This window comes from Passer montanus, unplaced genomic scaffold (genome assembly GCF_014805655.1).
Source record: "Passer montanus isolate IOZ18808 unplaced genomic scaffold, ASM1480565v1 scaffold53, whole genome shotgun sequence".
In the NCBI taxonomy this organism is placed as follows: Eukaryota; Metazoa; Chordata; class Aves; order Passeriformes; family Passeridae; genus Passer; species Passer montanus.
The window spans coordinates 3,372,663-3,393,360 of NW_024370263.1; the positions used below are offsets into that span (position 1 = coordinate 3,372,663).

Genomic DNA, 20,698 nt, shown 5'->3' on the forward strand with positions numbered 1-20,698 from the left:
ATTTTCTGCTGCCAGCTTTCTTGCTCAAACAGCCTCCCGCTGTCACTCCTTCAAATACTATTCCTCCCTTCCTTATGCATCTTTGTTGTCAAAGTTTGCAGGCATGGAATCAGGTTATGCTTGCTTCTGTGGAAATAATCCTGACTACTGGAGATATGGGGAGGCAGCCAGCACGGAATGCAACAGTGTTTGCTTTGGAGACCACACTCAGCCCTGCGGTGGGGACGGCAGAGTCATTCTTTTTGACAGTAAGTATTGAAGCAGGCTCAGCTTTTCCCAAAGGGGAGGCCTCACATGTTCAGCAAATTAGGGAAAAGGCTCAAAACAAAGAGAACTGTTGCACACCAAACAGCAAAACACCTCAATTCGGTATAAATTAAAGCTGCTTTCCATTTCCGCCTAAAATACTTATCCATTAATAATGTGAATTAGCTCTTCCAAGAAATGATGCTTGCTCATGCTCCAGAGGTTCTCTCACTTTCTTCACAAGTGGTACTAAGTCAGCTGTCAGAAACTCCCTGAGAATTGATCTTACTAGAGGGTAAAAAATGGTATGTGCATGTATGGATATGCAGTGTCAGTTGGTGGCATTTGAGTTCTCTCTGGATTCACTGGAGTTTAAATTTTCAGTTTCATACAGCTGTGAAGGAATATCAGTCATTAAGCAGTGAGAGCTAATAGTCACTAATCCACTTTCCTCCCTGCCTGATGGGGATGGAGTGGAAGCCCCTGAATCAGTGATTTATCTCATCCCATTTCTGCAGGGGTGCAGGAGAGGGTAATGGTTACACACAGGACAAAGGAAAGTTGCAGTGTTCAAGACTGATGTGTAGGCCAGAGTAATGAGGCAAGAAAAGACAGCAAAAGCTGTGCTCCCAGTGCTGAGGGAGGGAAGGAGCAGCCGCAGAGACTGCATCCTGCTGGCCTAGCCAGCCTGTTCCTTCAAGTCACATTTAAGTATTAGAATCTACAGGGTGCTAAAACTTTGCAAAAATTAATGTATTACCTCTTCTTTCTTTCTTTCTTCCCATTTTTCTCCCTTTCCTCTTGTTTTCACAGCCCTTATTGGTGCCTGTGGAGGGAATTACACCTCTGCTACAGCTGTGATCTATTCCCCAGATTTCCCTGACACATATGGCACAGGCAAAGTCTGCTATTGGACCATACAAGTTCCAGGAGCATCTCAAATCCACTTCAGCTTTGTCCTTTTCGAAATCAAAGATGCTACAGATATGGTGGAATTGCTGGATGGTTACACCTACCACGTTCTGGCTCGTTTTAATGGCAAGAACAAGCCTCCCCACAGCTTTAACATCTCTTTGGATTTTGTCATTTTGTACTTTTTCTCGGATGACATCAATCAAGCCCAGGGATTTGCTATCAGGTATAGAGGTAAGAGGCTACCTTTGCTGTTTCTACCTTTCAGTGAAGCATTTAATTCACACAGGAGACTTCTGAATTGGCAATTAAAGAACAAATTTTCAGCTCTTACCAAACAGGTGTTTAATCTCTCTTGTTGCCACTACTCACTGGGAGAAAGTTTCACCAAAATTTCTCTGTTTAGAACATTCCAGTCAGCTACATCATAAATAGCAAAACACAGGTTTTCAAAACTTGTACTTTGCTATTTATTTCATCATTTCAAAATTCAAGTCTATACTTTTGTGTTAAAACAGATTGGAAAATGAGAAAGGAAAACAAAACAAACAATAATCCATCTGCATGTTGGTTCATCTTGGCTCCTCCCAACAGTCTCCTCCTGAAAGTCATCAGGATAAAATGTTCTGGTCCTTGAGTTGTACCTGCTGTTATGATGAACAATCAACTTCCAGAAAAACTCTGAGAACCCCAACGTGGTGAAGTACAGGCTTTTTAACAAATCAGATATCATTTGATTATTTGAGTTCTCCTACGTAAACCAGAGAGCAGCATGTCTGTGTAGAAGCACAAAATAAAGTCTAATTACCCCTGTTAAGAGATTGTTACTGTAATCATACTGCTGTGTTTTCAGCTGTGAAGGACAATGTGCACCAAAACAAGATCCCAGTGAATCACACCCTTCCAGAGAGGATAAATGAACAAGCAAATCTCAGCATCAATGCAGCCCGGTCGTCAAAGATACTCTATGTCATCACAACCAGCCCAAGCCATCCAACTAGCTCCATGCCTGGTAATGACACAGTAAAATGTGGAAATGGGAAAAAACATTTTGCCAAAGCAAAACCTGGAGTCACTATTTCCTTTGCTGCCTCCTCAAAGTTAGCAGATTCACTGTGCATCTTACTGAGAGATGAATTTTCATTCAGTCTAATTAGCACTAACTGGGCTTCTCTCATTACATTTCAAAACGCTTCTCAGCCTGTCAGAAATAGTGTGAAGATGAGTTCTTGAGAATGAGAGCATATCAAAGTATGTGAGTCAGAGCAGCCTCCTTACTGAAATCAGCTTGAGTGACCTGCATGCCACAGAAGGGCACAAGTTGCTGAAAAAAGAGCAAACTTTACTTGTAGAGTCTAGAATAGCTTGAGTGCTGGTTGCATCCCTGTTATCCCAATTAACAAAAGCCTCATCAATAACACAAAGAGGACTAGACAAGGTAATGGGTGTAGGGGAGGTGTCACTGAGAACTATCATGCGTTTAGAACTCAGTTCAGGACATCAATGATTTCAGAAATTACTGAATTGTAAATAATTGAAGGCTGGAAATGCACTCTTGGTGAAAATCACCATTATTCTCTCCTGTTGTTAAACCACCCTGGGCATCTGCTTTTCTGCATTATTGGAGCTGGGCCTCAATCCCACTGGGGACACTCCCGCAGTGCTGGGATTTGGGATTTGGTTTGGGATGCTGTCTGCATCCCAAACCTGAGACATGAGCTGCACACCCAAACCAGCCAAGGTGCAGAACATGCCCAGGAACAGTCTGGGACTAGCCCCAGCCTAATGCTGGCTTACCACAGTTACACCTAAGCTGCCTAGTGTTAAACTGCCCAGGAACACCAACAGAAACTGCACCCTTGGATTTCATGCAGTTCCAAAAATACTATTCAAATTATCATGTAGAGGCAATGCTTTGAGGAAGGGGCAGTGGGTGGAAGGGAACTCCTGCTTCCTTCCCTAGATAATTTTACTAGCATATGCTTTGAATTTTGCCAGCTTTCAATTTTATTGGGAGGAGTTTTGCAAGAGAAAAAAGCAGTTCTGACTGAAAGTTGTATGGTTTGTGCCAGTCTGCAGAAAATACTTGCAGGTTTAAGGCATTGTCAAATTCCAGATTTGAATAAAGGATCACGAGGCTGTTTGTTCCTTTCATGCAATATTCTTACTGTAAAAACTGTAAACAAATGAATGTACTGAGAGCTCCCCCTCTTCTCTTTTGCAGAATGGACAATATACAGCCTCACAGCACTGCTCATCCTAAGTGTTACAGCCATAATAGCAAAGATACTTCTGCATGTTACCATGAGGTGAGTGTGGAGCAAAACCAAGCACAGAGAACCAAGATCTCAACTCTGAACCAAACCTGGGGCTCCTCTCTGCCTTCCTATTGTCAGACTGGCCATATTCCAACCCAAGTTAGTTATTACATATTTGTATTTTCATAGAAGACCCTAAATAAGCACATTTTTAACTTTCCAATCTGTTAGGATAGCATTTGCCAATAGACTATCTCTTCTGCTGTTGATTTGACAAGATTTGCACTTTAGGGGGAAGGAGGAAAATGTTATCAATCAGACATCCAGGTTTAGTGAGAAGAGGTCAAATTGTGATAATTCTTTGCAGGGATAAAATTAAAACCTCTACACTCCTATCAAGTAAATTTTGTGTCCTCTAGATGGACACTCACTGAGTGAAATGATGGGTGAGTTATCAGCAAATCAAAGTGTTGAATATTGTACTTACATAGTACAAATATGCTTAAAAATATACAAGGAAATTAATTTGTATTAATAGCAACTATCATAACAACTACAGTCTGTAGAGCCCTCTTAGCTTAATGTCACTGCTGTCATTAGGGTGGCAAAAGGGTACCTAACCTTTCATTTGATCAAGCAAACCAAGAAACACTCCAAAAACCTGCATTTTGCACAGCAGGCAGAAAGAAGTGCCACAGATGGAGTGGAAGCTGTGAGCACTCCCAGTGCAGACACATTAATAGCCAAGCACATTAACACAAGAGTGAATTCACTCTTGTTTCCTAGGTCCCACCAGATTCCAGCTGCAGCTGAAGCAGAGGATTGCAGTGATGTCACTACTGCTGGAGAGATCTGGAGTATATTTTACCAACCATCCACATCAATATCCATCTTCAAGAAAAAGCTTCGAAATCAACAAGATGATTGCAACCCACTGGTGGGAAACTGAGCTTTTATTTTGCAAGGATTGATCTCCTTAAAATCCAGGTGACTTGAGATTAATCTTCCTTTTTTTTCCTCCCAATCTCATACCTGTTTTCCAAAAAGTCCATTTCCAAAGGCCTTTGAGTGACTTTGCCTATCTGCTGTTCTCTTGGATATAGCAGGGACGACGGATTTAATTGCAGCAATAATTTTGAAATACCTGGTGCTCCTCAAGTCTGTAGTGCTGTTGATTACTGCCTTTAAACCATTGCACTTAAAATAGATGTAAAAACTTGTAAAATTGAAAACGTCCTGTACCCCTGCCCAAGGTAACTGAAGGGGTATCTACAGGTTGAGGATTTCTTGTGTCCCCCTTGCCTGTAGCACTGTGTTAGATCAGGATACTTCAATCCTTTTATTCTCAAGGCTGAAGACAGAGGTGGGTACTGATAACCTGTTCAGCACACAGAGTTTATTTGCCTTGATGTAAACACATCTCACTGGTACTACACAGTAGAATGGGAATCAAAGACTGGAAAATGACTGATCATCATTCCTGGTTGCTCAGTGCTGTGCTCTTTCTGTATGTTCTGTTTCTACAAGCAGAGATGCAAACAAAAAATCAAATTCAGGATGCCTCTATAACAAGATTCAACTACAAATATGTATTTTGATTGACTAGAGCTCACCAGGTCAAGGCCTGCAGGAGCACTGAAGCCTTTTAAATGACTCTGTCTGACCCATCATTCACTGATCTTTATGATAATTTTGTTCATATTCATAGTGATCCTTTAAAAAACTATTGTACTCCAGTCTGAGAGCCAGCACTCATCCTGGGTATAAGCTTAGGGCTTCTTAAAGGTTTGTCCAAAGATACTGTAATCCACTGATTTTTTATCAGTGAGGCTGACTAACCAATTTTTGCTCTGAAGTCACAGGTATCAATCTCAGCAGCCCAAACTATTTACAAAGTTGTAAGCTGCTATCACCAGCTCAGCTGGGCCAGGCTGTGCAGCTGAACATGCACAAACAGCTGCCTTGACACTCACCAGTGAGATGTGTCTCCTTGCCTGCAGCACTAAAAGTGAACTGAATTTTTAGGGCAATTGCCTTACTTGTCAAAGAACTAAAACATCAGTGGGGTTCTGATCTGTGAACTAAGACAGCATTAACTATTTCTCCTCTTTGGTAGACTGACTGTCCATGCACAATACCCAAATTTCTCATCCCACCACCACAAGTGGGAAACAAGTGATTCCAAGGGATCAGCAGTGAGTCTTTCAGCCTCTGCGAGTTCACACCAGCAAGATATTTAGGAAAAACTAAATTTGTCAATGCAAATGTCAGCTAAATTGACAGGAAAGGTTTACAATGGGCAGCTCCTTAAACTCAGAGAAGGTTCACTGAGAACCATTAAACTACAATAATTCTGGTTAAGTTTGAACATATACCAGTGGTCTGCATGTACCAGATGTGCAGTCAGAGAACTACAAAAGGTAATTAAGAAAAGTAAGAAAATTGTCACCGAGTTGAAATTCATTCTAGTATCTGCCCTTACGTTTTTTCACATATAACTCCCTCCTTATTGTGAGAATTACAGATTTCACTGAGAAAAATACCAGATGTGCAGTCAGAGAACATCTATTAAGTGCATCTACAAAAGGTAATTAAGAAAACTGAGTTTAAATTCATTCTACTAACTGCCCTTACATTTTTTAACATATAACTCCCTCCTTATTGTGAGAATTACAGATTTCACTGAGAAAACAGGGTATCAAAGAATTAAGCAGTGAAATCTTGTGCCTTACTGTAGATCTGGTCTTTTACCTGAACTGAATTCAATCCAGCTTGATTTATGTACCACAGATGAGTGCTAGAAACAGCTGAACAATATCACAGTGCATGCTTAAAAGAAACCAGACTTTACTAAGCCAGCAATTATGGAATTGTTTATATAAAAAATGGAATAGCATGGGAACATCTAGTACTTTCTTGCATGAGCTGCTGGAAAGAATACAGGAAAATATAATTACAGTATTAGCTAAAATGAAGACAGGAGAAGTTGTAAAAAATATGCTGGTTCTCTCTTATGTGTCACCATGTTGGACCAAAAACCATTGTCTGTTTCAGACCCAAGCTCTGAAATTGCCTTTTTTAAAAGTAAGGTTTTGCATTGTGCTGTGTGGAGAAAGAGTTCACCTCAGAGATTCAGAGCAAAACAAGGTAGGTGGTTCCTAAGAATCCTGAATTTGGTGCACTAACAGGACACCAGGCAGAGAGAATCACAGAGTGCTGCCACATCCTCAGGAGCTGTTACGAGCACACAGTGCTTATCACAAAGTGATGAAGCTTTGCTTGCCTTATCAAATGCAAGTTAAACATTTTGTCAGAGAGACATTCATGAAGCAGTTACCTAATGGTGATAAACTGAAAAAACATCAGGAACACCTGGTGACTAATTTACATCTGCCACAGAAAGGAAAAATACAGAATGTTACAGTACACTTCATTAGTGAAGAATTTAATTTCACTATAATATTAGAGAAAATATCATAACAAACAGCAACAAAGACTGATGCTACTAATGCAAAATCTAGAGAATGCAAGAAGTGAGATTTTTGCATTGCTCCCTTAGCTCCTCAAATATGTTTTTAATAAAATTATATTTCATGGGACTTTCATGGAAAGCATTAATCAAATTTATGTACAAAAGTCCCATAAAACCAGCACTTACAGCAGATTAACTGGTCATGGCAACAATAAACAGTACTAGTATTAGACAGTGCATGGGTAATTCAGTGATAAAAGCATAGAAGAAATTATGTTCCCCCCCCACAGAATTTTTGATATCGGCTGATTCTAGATCCTGTTAGTGCTAGCAAACAGAGCAATGGATGGAAATTCATGGACAGGGTCCCTTAAATAGCACTTATTACTTTGCAGGGCTGAGACCATGAAGAGAGGTAGATCTGCAGTGTGGATTTTTTCAGAATGTGGTAGGGTCACTCACACTGCTGGTGCAGACACTTCAGTGTGTGGTGATTTATGGCCGAGAGATGTGGTACCCATGAACAGAGCATGTTTTGATCTTTGCTGTAAGGGTTTGGGGGAGAAAGAAGCAAAAGCATGACCATGCACAAGTGTTGTAATCCCACAAAGGAAATGCCCCTACTCCACAGGCAGCTGAGAGCTGGAGAGCAGGGACACCTCAGGATGGTGGTGTCTGCACCATTTTCTCCAACAAATTGAAAATAACTGCAGAAGAAGAATTTGTTTGGAATTGTATCTGAACAGCCTTCTGAGCTCCTGCCTAGCAGTCCCCTCAAGAGGCTGGACAGGCTGCAAAAGTGACACTGGCTACAATGTCAAAAGCAACTCTTTTGGCAACCAAATCCTGATGAGGAGCTGCTCCTCCTTCACGTGGATTTCAGCTCCTGCCCTGGCCCGCTGCTCACTCTTGTGTTGGTGTGACCAGCCGTGCAGTGGTGCAATAAACTGATCAGGTCAAAAACTGCCATGGCTTTTTCTTCCAAGTTACTTTTTACAGAGCTGAGCTCTCTGGCCTTGCTCTCTGGGTGGCTGCACAGGGAGAGGAGCTGAGAGCTCCCTGAGCGCACACTAAGCAGGCAAAAAGCCATGGACAAGGCCAGAAGTCTGCCCCAGGAGCTGGGCAATGAGCACTTGTGCTGGAGCTGCCACAGCCATGTGTGAGCCTGCTGCCTTCACTCTGCACCCAGCTCCTGCAGCCCACACTGTGTGTGCACCTCAGGTGGAAAGGGGCCAGCTGGACAAGTGCCTTCCCTCATTCAGAATCTACATTTAAAACTGGTTTAGTTTGTTGACTACGTGATTTTATATGTATTTTTATCTTAATATTGTTATGTTGTGGGAAAATAGAGACTTTGTTATGTAAAAATGTGTGATGTGTTATCATAGTAATATATATATTTGTATATGTATAGGAAATGCATTATTTAATACAGCATATTATGCTTCTATCTTGCTAACATTTTATAGGAAGATGTTAGTTTACACTCTGGGAAAAATAAATTTTCTATACACTGTAACCATAGGGAAAAAAAATCAAAGATACTTCTTTGGTATGTATGATAGAAAGACATTGAGAATAGGGGAACTCAGCCTCAGTTTTGTGACAGAATAGATGCTGATAAAACAATTGCTGTAAGAAACACTTTCCTCCTTTGAATCTCATTTCTAGCCTGCAATTGTATTAGGCTGTTCATAAGATTCTGCAAATTCATGTGCATATACTCTCTGGATGATTTTTGCCATCAAACATGTAATCTGCTTTTTCAATCAAGCATTAACATAATCTTCTTCAGGACTTGTTTCTGCCAGATTTTCTACAGCCGGGACAATGCTGAGGAAGTTTATCACATTGCTCACACAGACAAATCCAGTGGGATTGCAGAATTAAAGTCTGTGTATTCCAACCCTCCCAGCAATAATATAAATATGAGATTTGTATGGACAGTCCTGGAAGCTGCACTAATCTGCAGCCTGGATGGCTACAGCTCAAACACATCAGCAGACACACGGCTGCCACTGAATGAGCATAAGCAGCTATTCCACTTTCATCTTCTGCTTAATAACCCTTCTCAGGCAGTGGGAAGGAACAGAGTTTTCTGGTGCACCACTTTGCCTAAAGGAAGGGTGAACTACAAAAACAACTCCTGACTAAAACTTGTCCAACTGGTTCTTACTGCCTTGCAGCAGTATTTCACAATCTTCCAATGAAATACAGTTCACTGATAGTTTCACCTAAATATTGTTCTGGACATTTATGAACAATTCTGCTAACTTGAGAGCGAAAAATACAATTGCCTTCAGACCATATCAATTTTTTTTAACAACACATCCCCACCAGACACAAATTTCATACCACTCAGACTTTCCCAGATTTACTGAGCACCTGTGCTTTGGGATGAGATTTGGCATTGTGAACTTCAATCTAAAGACGTTTTGCTACAAATCCAAAAGCTATCACAGGAAGCACATAAGGCTGTCAAGAAACCAGAATAAATCAAATTTGAGATGACTCGCTGCTGAAGTATGCACTGTGTTTATAACTGTTCACCCTGCATTCAGCAAATGGTTGTAAATAATAATTATGAAAAAATAAATACAGTGTATTTGTGCAGCAGGAGTCCAGTTAGGATGACTAAAATGTATATAAGCATGAAATAAAGGAGGCAGAAATTGCTGCAGTTCAGCAGCAGATTACAAGAGCACGGCCTGCTGTACATTTTAGAAGAGAGTAATTAGAGCTGAGAATGATTACTTTACATATAAAGTATGATACTGCTCTGAGACAACTTCTGAGGTAACAGCAAGTTGGAAGTTTTCAGTTTACGTGTTTTCAAACTTCTAAAAACTGTATAAATTTGTTCAGGGTTTGCTTTGCAATTGCAGCACTGTGTAATGCTGTTTCCACTTTCTTGCAAGATTCATCTTTTCTCTAATTAATTCCTCCTGGCAAAAATAATGCTACATTTTAAGAAACCTTCAGCAACCTTTTATGTAAACACCAGAAAACCAATGACAAATACCAAAACTGTCTCCAGCTTTTCACGAAGACTCATTTTTCTTTTAGAAACACAGTTGTGGCAGGGAAGGTTACTCTGCTCTTCTTTCCTGCCATTCTGGTTATGGGACTCTGGCACTTTGGTTCTTTCTGGGAACTGTTCCCTTCTTTTTTCATGCTTGTTTCCTAAGCAGCAGTTTCATTCCCCACAAGGGAAATGTGTTCTTTATTCTGAAAGAGACACTTTTCTATGAAGCATTTAAGTCACAGGAGCACAGTGCTTTCACTGCAAGATCAAATATCTGGTTTCAGGTATGCCATTGTCTCCCTGGCCAGAGAATTAGGCCAGGCTGGCTCCACAGGGTATGAACATGGCCATCCTTTTAAGGGCATTTTTCTCTTCACACTACCCAAGTAACTACAAACGTCACCTAACAGCTGTCATAGGATTTGACAGATGCACACGATATTGCAGATAGTGTTACAGAAACACCAAGTGTTCCAATAATGTACAATCCACTATGAATAATCTGCTCCTGCTTGTCTTTTTCTACTGTATCAAAGTTCTGTGAGGGTTTGTGGTGCCCCACAGGACTCTCATTTTATCACAAATTTGTTCCTTAAGTATCAAACCTGAAAAGCAAAAAGAACCTCCCCGCCTTGCCAAGTATCCAAATGTTCATTTTGCACAGAAAATATTTACATTTAGTTATTTTTAAAAAGCCACAACAAAGACTAGACAGAATATCACACAGAGCCAAGCAGCACACACAAGCTCAGCCAGCAGCCCAGTGCTGTGTCTCATGCAGACAGAACACAGGCTCACAGATTATTCAGTGGGACACTGTCACAGCACTTGTCACAGCTGGGACAGCCACAAGGCAGAGTGCCACCATACAACTTCAGAAGGCTTTAAGCATTTGCCCATACAGAGAAACACCATACCTGATCAGAATGCTTCAGGCACCTGCCCATATACAGTAACACCAGGTCACTTCAGAAGGCTGCAAATTTCTGCCCTTCTTGTTCTTTAGCCCAACCTTTTATACCCCTCACATTCATGCTTTGCCCTGTGTGCCCTCTGCTCCCTTTGGTGGTTGCTCAGTGCCCCTGGGCACTCCCTGGCTCGTTGCTGTCAGTGCTGCTCACAGCTGTGCCACTGGGGATGGGGCTGGGACACATCCCCACTCCCAACCACCACAAACTGTGTGCTACAGGACACTGAGGGTGGTGGCATGTCCTGTTCTTAAAAGCACAATCACCTGGCAGTTTTCTTCAGAACAGGGAACAAGAAAACAACACCAGCAGCAGCAGCAATCGGGGGAGTGGAGGGAAGGAGGAGAAGGGAGATTCAGATGTGACCTGTCCACATTTGAGTTACCAGCCACCCACACACAGGGTTTTATGCTATTTGTAAAAACAAGTGTTTTGAGAACTAATTTGTATATAAAAGGCATATTTGAAATCACTGGCAATTGCTCACTGAGTAAAAAAAGGGGCACATACTTTAATTGGGAAGCACCTGCTCCTGTGGCTCCTCCATGGTTGTGCCTCTCTGCCACACAGACCAGGCTGTTCCATCTCACCTGAGATCAGGATGGGAACTGTCCTCATGCCCTACAAAATAATACTCCTGAGCAGTCTGGCATCCCAAATGGAGTTATCACACATGAAACACGGAGGGCTGGAGAGAAGTAAGGCTCATTTCTTGCTGAATCCTGAGGTGATTGAATTACAGAGCACTTGAACATGGATGAGAAATGGGGAAAGCCCAGGGGATTACTAGGTGAAAATCTTTGTGAACAGGAGGAAGCTGGAGAATCCTGGAACAGGCTCTGTGAGTGTATCACTGGATGGGAAATGAATAACACATGAAGGTGAACTGTTTACTCAGTAACATACATAATACACATGTACATACACACACAGAGCCACACAGCCCCAGGCTCCCCTTTTCTGCAGTCTGCATAAACACCTCTGATGAAATTGTGCTCTCTGCTGACCAAAGGAGCACCACAGTATTGATTTTCACCTGGGCAGGACCAGTGATTCCATGATCCAGGGCAAGGACCTGGATCTTGACTATGATTTACCCAGCTGTGTCCACCTGTATCATGCTCTCTCAAAACAATTTTATTTCAGGGCAATAAATTACTTTTACCTGAAATTACAACCGAGTTCAGCTCCCCTGCCATGAGGAACAGGCAGGTTCCAAACATAAATGAGGATTTCTTTTAGCAGATGTGGTACTTCCATGTGCCTGGGGGGCTCAGGGGCTTGTGTGACACCTACCCCTCACTGCCCCCCAGGAACTGCAGTGCTGTGTAAAGGCATATCCATATCCACCTATCTGTTGTTAAAAAAAAAAGAAAGAAAAAAATGTTGTTTATTAGAGTTCATCTCAGTATATCTAGGACTATATTTTGAGGAGAACAATTATCTATGTCCTTTCCCCCAAAACAAGAAGGACAACTCCCACATGTATATGCAATAAAACTGTATTTTTTGTGTGGTTTTGCCTTTTTTTTTCTTTTAATACAGACATTTGTACACTTTCTTACAAAACTGCAAGTAACTACACTTCTCTTAAATCATTTTTGGTCGGCAAGTACTGTAAAATCTTTGTGTGCAATTATCATGTATTTACAGGGCCTCGTGTTAGTGATTTTCAGTGATTATTACAATAATGTCACACACTCTCAACATAAGACATGGCTTAAGATAAATATATTAGTAAATAAATATTCTGAGAACATATTTCCATACATGAAATGTGCTGCTATACATATACAGAATATATACAAGATGCTTTCTAGCTTTTAAAACATTTTTAAAAATGGTAATGAAGGAGAAAGAGCCCTTTGACCATATTACAAATCTTTACAGCAAATTTTATACAAAACAATTTTAAGTGCTATAAGACAATTTTAATTAAAAACATTTTAAATAGTGCCTCATGAGCCAAACACAACGACAACTGTTCATGTAAGTAGTAGAAAGGCATTTTGTTATAAAAACCATCTATCATGGCCAGCTAGCCTGTAAGTCTGCACTGGAGAGAGTTTTGTGTTAAATGTCAGAGCCAGCACAGAAGGCAGGTGTAGGGTGTCTGTGGTGTGGCCTGCAGAGACTTGCACCAGCAGAGATTTCCACAATGTGTGGGACCAGTACATCTGGGATCACCAGGAGCCAGAATATTCAAATCTTTTTAAGAACCACTTTTACCAGCATATGCTGTTTTAGTTACAGAGTACAATGTATCTTAGGTGGCCTTTACAGTGCCTCACAAAACACCAAGCAGAATAACCAAGCTAGTTTGCCATAGCTTCTACAATGCATTTCTTTTTTAGTGGAGGAAGGAAAGGGTAAGACTTAAAAATTAAAAAAAAAAAAAAAATTCAAAAATCACAAACCTTTAGAGTTTGTTCTCCCAATACATACCACTTACTTCAGTCATTCAGAGAATGAATAAGTTTTTAATAAGCTTTATACACAGAAAATGTGTTCACTGACATTTTTCTTTTAATCTTATACCCAGATATTGCCTTGTATTAATTCTCTGAACAGCTGAATTTTGGTGCTTGTTGATTGAAAAGATGTAATGTGAATTCCTTTAGGTGGAACTTTTTTCCTAACTTACTGGGTATGCAAGCAAAAGAAAATAGACAAATGTATTTGTTATTTCTTAGATATCTGTTTCCTTCTTTTAAAATAGTTCATTTGGGACTACAGAGAATACAAGTTTTGCTGGGTCTTACAACCAGCCCAGTGCTGTCAAGGACATTGCTTTGGCAGAATATGAAGTGTACATCTCTATTTTTTTGTCTTTGAAGTATCTCCAAAGTGAACTTAGGACGAATCTTTTCAGAAGACTGGCACTGTGGGCATTAAATACTTAGTTTCCCTTTAGAAGAATTCCTGCTGTGAATACACCACAGGATGACACTGTGTCCTCAGGCACATGCAGCATGACAGGCAATTTAACCCATGCTATGGTAGCCTCTTACTCAGAAGCTGCTGTTTCCACAGGAAACAATTGCTATCAGAAGTGACGACATAAATTATCTCATGATAACAAACATCCCCACTAGGACAAGAACAAGAACAAAAGTATGTGCCCAGGCTGATGGGGTACAGAGAGCACTCTGTACACAAGACAAAAATGAAGCACAACTGGCTGGGCCCAAGAAACCTTTAAAACAGATCAATCTATGGAAGCTACATCAACCACAGCAAAGAAGAAAACAATGACCAAACCAAGTCCCTCACTTTCCCACACACACAAAAGGTGACAAGCACTGCTTCCCTTAGGCATGCTTGCAGCCTGTAAGGAAACAAGAAACCCTGTTTCCAAAATGAGCCAGCAAAGCTGTGAGCACACTGCAAGCTCTGCCTTCCTGCACATGCCAGCATTCCTCACAGCCGTAGCAGGGGCTACAGGTGCCTGAAAAACTTCCTATGGAAGGAAAAGCTCATTACCTACAAAGGTAATAATACCCTTTCTAAGCACTTTGTTCGAGCATCTGCTTGAGGGAGAGGTCCCCAGCACTCTTCACTGGTCAGAAGATACAATGAGGTCCACGGTTTAAATACAGGAAGTGAGGATGAGAACATTCTGAGCTATCAGTTTCCTTACCCCCACTCTGTTGAAACTAATCCTAATGGCAGGACACCTTCCTAGCCAAACCATCAGAGCAGCATGAAAGGGGGGAGAAGGGAAGAGGAGAAAGGAGACAGTCCAATGCTTCACCTCCCTCAAAATCACTCACATAACTTGCTGGCTGCTAGGATTTGCTACTGGGATTAGTCAGTATCTGAGCATCCATTCAGCAGCTGTATCCCTCTGCATTACTACATTTCAAGGTGCTATCTGGTTTCTAAGGCAGGTGTAGCCCTGAGCTTATCAAAGGCTGGACTCCTTCAAGTAGGAGATAACAGCATCTACACATAGCCTGGCTTATTTAACACACTGTGTTACCTCTCAGCAAGAGGTCACTTCTAAAAAGAAAATATAAATAACACTTTGTCATTAATATAGAAATGGCACTAGAGCTCAGAAATGCTCCACACCATGTCCCACATGGGCTTTGCACACAAATCAAGGCCTGAAGGCTTCAGGCAGGAGGGACAAAGGAGACAATCAAACTGATGTGAACACAGAGGAAGTAGGGGAGGGACTTCTCCACATTACCACTTTTGTGTGTTTGTCAAAGCTTAAAAAAAATTAAGTCCATGAGAATTTGGAGTCTCCGATAAGCTCCGCTTCTCCATCTGGGATCATCTGGACAGGTCTAGTCACTGATTTGGCTTCTCTCCAAGGGATGAGATCCAGCACCTGAAGGATAAAGAAAACTAAGGAACATTGCATGTAGAATATTGCATACAGTTTTGGGCCCCCACAACAAGACACTCACTGACTGGAGTTCCACAGAGAGCCAAGATGCTCAGAGGGCTGGAGCACTTGGTGTGGAGAGGCTGAGGGACCTGGGCTGTTCAGCCTGCAGTAAAGGCATCCCCAGCAGCTCTGCAATGCCTGCATGGAGGCTGCCCCAGTGATGAAACCACAGGCTTCACAGACATGCATTCTGAACAATTCTGAGGTGAGGAAGTTAAGTTGAACTGTGAGATGTTCAGACTGGACATAAGGAAAGTCTTTTGACCATAAGGCAGTCAAGCACAGCCACAGCAGTCCAGAAAGGGACTGCACTCTGTATCCCTGAAGGTTTAGCCAGCCTGACTGGATACACTTGGTTTGACAAACTTGGTCTGGACTCAGAGCAGGCTCTGCTTTGAGCAGGGGGTTGGACTAGATTATGGCCTGAGGTCCCTTCCAAACTAGGGTACCTTGTGATACTATGAACACCCTTTAAAATAACCCTGGCAAGGCAGGTAAGAAATATCCCCCTCTTTCTGTGAGTGGCTATTTTTTCCCCCTTGTCTATGTCCACAGCAGAGACTTTCTCACATATTCTTCTACAGCAATTCCAAGATTTTTACCTTTTTTAAAAAAAACCTTCAGCTTGTCTGTCGTCTCTCACAGTGGCACTGCCTGCTTAGGCAACTCACCACAGCTGCCATGACTAGCACAGTGTCCCTTGCTGTGGGAACTCTAATGGTGGCCCCTTCCCACAAAGGATGAGCATGAAAGCTTTTATAGGGTTAATTAGCAAGTTATCATCTTCTCCTCTGGCTATGACCAAATGAGCACAGGTAACCAGGGAACAATACTTTGGGGCAAATGGTTAGTCAATAACCTGCTGTTATGTGAAGGATGGAGTGACCTTTATGGCTGCAGGTACCTAGGTAGCTGGCAGCATTTCATACACTAACACAGAAAGGTAGCAAGTAATCAAAAAAAGCACATATGTTACCTGTGGCCTTTGTGGTCATCATAAGCTTCTGGGAGTTCAGAGTGGGACTGGGAAAGGGCATTCCAGTTTCCTCCTCCTGAGAGTAGTTCTGCCGCAGGAATGATGTTGCCTCATAGCACATCTCCCTCTCGACCTGTACCTCTCCAATACCTTGACAGTGCAGGTAAGTGTCTAGCTCAGGTGTTCCATCCCAGGAGCTACAGCCTCCTATGTGGGTCCCTTGGTGCTCTGGTGGTAGAATCAGCTCACAGTCTCTGTCCTCAGGAATGATGGGAATGCGTTGACCCAGATCACATACACCCTTACAGCAGTTTGGCAAGGTGTCATCAGGAAGTGTGTACTGCACATTCACTGCATAGTCTTCTGTATAGCAGCCACCACCTCCACTGCCACTGTTGCTACTACAGGCTACCTGCTTCTCTTCATAGAAGCAGCAGGGCAACCCCTCATATTTTACCCCATCTGTCCTATGTAAGTGGTCTGAGTTAATACTGTACAAGCCTGGGGTGTTCCCTGACTGTGGTTCAATTCCTTGGCCACATGTCCCCCACAGTGGAGAGCTAAGGAAGAGTGCACTACAGTCAGCTGTGCCACTGCTGGGCTCCAGGGCAGAGTGCTGGAATTCAAAGCAGCACGCGCATGCCTGCTCCGAAATCGACCCTGCTATCTCTGGATTCTTCCAGTTCCTTTTAACATCCAAGGCAGCACCAGGAGTGGCCTCAGGTCCTCCCTCTGAGGTAGTGCCATTTGGATCCCTGTGCTCTAGTGAGGAATTACTGCTATAGTTCATATCCATGCTGCAGTTAGACAGTTGGTCCCCTGAGGAAGAAGCAGGCACGGGCCGGCAGTCAGCACCCACCACGGCATGACTGTGAGCTGGAAGCTCGTCCTGGTGGGGGCCCTCCAAGAGCACAATTGCACCCCTGTTTGCACCACCGACCTCGCCCGCTCGGCAAGGGCTCCTGCTGCGGTAAACGTAGGGGTCATAGTCACTGCTCAGAGAGCTGCGGAAGGTGGAGCAGCTCCCGTAAACCCCCTGGTTACTGACCTCAGTGCAGTCAACCATGGAATCACTGGAGGAGCAGTGGCACTGACCAGAACTGCTGCTGCTGCTGTCGCTCCCAGGGCAGTCAGCCAAATACCCACTGCACACCGAGCGATGACCGTGGTAGCAGCTAAAGCTGGAGGTACTGCCGCTCTCCAAGCGGGACGAGGGCATTACGTGTACCACAGGAGGGAAAAGCATGCTGCTACCAGGCTGAAAGGCACGGGAAGGACCCTTTGAGGAAATGCCAGCTGGAAGCTGTCCATCTTGCTCAGGGTAACTAAGGCCTTGGAAGTAGTAGTGCTGATACATGGTCTCGTATCGGGAGAAGCACGCTGCTTTGGAAAAGTTGCGTCCACCAAACTTGGGTCTTCGGAAGTTGTGAGCTGGAGAGTAAGCCCTGTGCTCCAGGCTGCAGTGATGTGTGTTTAAAGCATGGTCCAAATGAATGGGCTGATAACTGCGAATGTAGGCGGGGGAAGGGGCTGGGTAGAGGCTCTGTTCACCGTGCCGCTCCACGGTCAGTAAGGTGATGGGGTTCCCGTGGGGGTCCATGCTGGTCCGCGTGGGATACGCTGTGATCTGGCTTGCTCTGTGCACCCGGCCCGGGTAATGGACAGGCAGGATCACCCTCTGCTGCCGGCTGCGGGCCGGGTTGATGGATTCCAGACAGATTGGAGCTGCATTCCCCTTCTTCTGCTCTGAATGAGAGAAATAACAATGGAGAAGTAGAACTAGCAGGGAATAAAAGGGAATGTACTTTATACGGGAAAGGCTATTTTGTTTTCCATGTCATTACATTATGCACCAATTTTTTACACGGAAGAAAATAAAAGCAAAACAAAAGTCAAAAGCACGTCTGGAAAACTTTGAAACACCCAAATGTATTTGCTTAAAAAGCAAAAGAAGTGAATTTATTTCAGATACTGTTCTCATATGCACAAAACATTTTGCTTACATCTTGCAGAGGCTGAGAAAGGCTGGAAGTCATTGCTCAAATTTTCACTTTATGCATTTTTACATAAATGTGCAGCGCCAGAAAACTTTCTTAAGACAGAGGAAATGAAAGCAGGAAGAGGGCAAGCAAGGGAAACCACGTTCCAAGTTACAACACCATGGAAAAATAAAAGAACATACATTGTTTTCTTTATAATTCCCAAGGGAAAACATATCCCTTTTCTCCATGTATCCTTGCACTCAGGGCTGCACAACACTGCCCTCAGCTGGGCATCATCCCCACCCCAAGGCTATGCCAGGGGCACTCAGCTGCTCTCTGAGAGTTTGGGGCTCACTCTATTTCCAGGGCTATGTTACAATAAGGACTGAGAGCTCCACGGAGATTCACACACAGGCACACTTTTTATTTCATCTTTTGAGCTGTCTGAAATAAACAAGACACTGCAGCACTTACCGATGATGTTATGGCGGCAGTGAGGGCAGGTGTGATGCTGCAGCAGCCAAGGATCCACACATTTCTTGTGGAAGCGGTGAGTGCAAGGAATGACACGCAGTTCCTACAGGAGCAGATGAAGCACCATGAAAATATGAATGAAAATTCATGTGCATGAAAATGTACTTCTTCCTAACAAGTGAATTTTTCACAGCTTGCTCCTGATTTTTTTTCAACCTGGCTATTAAATGGAGCAATTCCTAGTCTTGAAGTGCTAAGAAGGAAAAAAATGGCATCAAGACAGTCAAGAGCACAAGAGGTAGTGCTCAGCTGTCTCTGAAAGAATAGTCTGCAGGGACCTTAGAACTCCATGCATTTCTTTAGGACATTTTTTGTAGTATGTCTCTATGACCCAACACCTTTAAGAAGGACACCATAAAAATTTTCCTTAATATACTCAATGAACTTAAAAAACAGAAATCAAGAGTAATGATGTACCCTTCCTACAATTATTTGCAATGGAAAACACTCGGGTAAAAGCAAAACCAACACAGTGTATGTGATACTTTTCCCTTGCCCAGGACTCTTATCCTTCAGCTATGATCTGTTTACAGGATTTCCTGAGCCTGATGCATATCTCTTTCAACAAATCTTTCCTCTAAGTGCTCACGTCTCCCCATGAGCTTAGATTTTCAATTTGTAACATGCTTTGGCAAGGAGTTCCATAGGGTTGCTACCTCCTGGTGGAGAAACTTTGTATTCCCCTGTCCCCAAGTAATCTAGGTCTAAAAAGTCCTTGCCCACTCAATCCTTCAGAGTTTTTTACAGAAACCATTCAAAATATTTGATCATTTTGTGACTACTCTTTCCTGAAGCACCTTCCTTTCCGTTCTGTAGCTTTTGTGAGGTGAGGTCAGAAGTACACAGTACTCAAAGTGAGAACATGACTAAACTTACACTGTGGTGTAATTAAGTTTTCAGTTCAGCTCTCTAGACTTTCCCATCTCATTCCTAGAATCTGATTTGCCTTCCTAACTGCCACAAAGCAGTTAAATTGCCACCAATTTGCTCTCACAAAGCTATCTAAAGCATCAAGATCTTGTTCCCGAAGAGCAATGCTCAGCTCCCAACCCATCCCTGATGCATGTGAAGCTCTTCCCCATGTCTATCACTTCAAGCTGAAGTTCATGCCTGAATTTCCTCTGCAGTCAGTTTGTACAGCCCTTCTGAAGTCCTTGTCTACCTTCATCCTTGCTACTCTGAATAATTTCCCATCAACTAATTTCATTAAACTTTCTATTTGCACCTTGCAGCACTCAAATATGCAGCTGGCATTTTCTATTGCATTAAAAATGACTCTTTTATGAATCATTTCAAAATAAAATGTCCTCACATAATCTTTCTAATGGAAGTTGATAGCTGTGAATACTGACTGCCTCTATTTTATTTATTTTAAGGAGCCCATTTTCTATTTCACCTCTGGGTTGAACTGTCATGGACACCAAGCCCTGACATCAATACAGTGATTGTAACTGAGGAGTCAGAAAACTGTTCCTGAACATTTTGACCTCTCTTCCTTCTCCTCCTCTGGTTTCCCAGCAGTGCTGTGAAAATTGACATTTTTAAGACAGGGTTCCATCAAATCTTGAAAAGCAAAACCCTAAGGATATCCCTTACCTCCAAGGGAGCTTGCACACATCATCACCTTCGTGCATGACTTGTCAAAAATACCCAGAGAACCAACTGCTGAGGCAACCCTGCCATCTTTGTTCTTCAGAAATGCAAGAACAGTGAAGGCAGCAACTTGCAAATGGGATCCTTCACCTCTCACTCTGCAGCATGGGTAATTCAGAGCTGCAGGATGCAGCTGAGGCCAAGTTGGCTGCTCAGTGTGATCAAACTGAGAAGCGGCACCACCTCAGCACAGAATGTCCCCAACAGCCAGCCACGTACCACAGTGCTAAAACCACCTACATTCCCAGCCCGTGGTGAAGAAACCTTTCATCC

At 42.7% G+C, this 20,698-nt stretch overlaps 2 protein-coding genes across 5 annotated transcripts in view; one reads left to right on the forward strand and one right to left on the reverse strand.

Moving 5' to 3' along the window:
• The window catches only part of KREMEN1 (kringle containing transmembrane protein 1), a 38,628-nt gene extending 17,948 nt beyond the window's left edge, over positions 1–20,680 (forward strand). The window contains exons 5-10 of the mRNA XM_039724403.1: positions 95–248; positions 1,060–1,392; positions 2,012–2,170; positions 3,383–3,467; positions 4,203–4,403; positions 20,149–20,680. Of these exons, the coding sequence (XP_039580337.1) occupies positions 95–248; positions 1,060–1,392; positions 2,012–2,170; positions 3,383–3,467; positions 4,203–4,365 (894 nt within the window). The 3' untranslated portion in view covers positions 4,366–4,403; positions 20,149–20,680. The remainder of the gene's footprint in view (positions 1–94; positions 249–1,059; positions 1,393–2,011; positions 2,171–3,382; positions 3,468–4,202; positions 4,404–20,148) is intronic.
• The window catches only part of ZNRF3 (zinc and ring finger 3), a 66,935-nt gene continuing 58,604 nt past the window's right edge, over positions 12,368–20,698 (reverse strand). For all 4 annotated transcript variants that reach the window (XM_039724399.1, XM_039724400.1, XM_039724401.1 and 1 more), the window contains 3 exons: positions 18,713–18,815; positions 16,257–18,002; positions 12,368–15,220 (listed from right to left, as the gene is read on the reverse strand). In XM_039724399.1, coding sequence (XP_039580333.1) covers positions 15,177–15,220; positions 16,257–18,002; positions 18,713–18,815 — 1,893 coding nt within the window. In that variant the 3' untranslated portion in view covers positions 12,368–15,176. The remainder of the gene's footprint in view (positions 15,221–16,256; positions 18,003–18,712; positions 18,816–20,698) is intronic.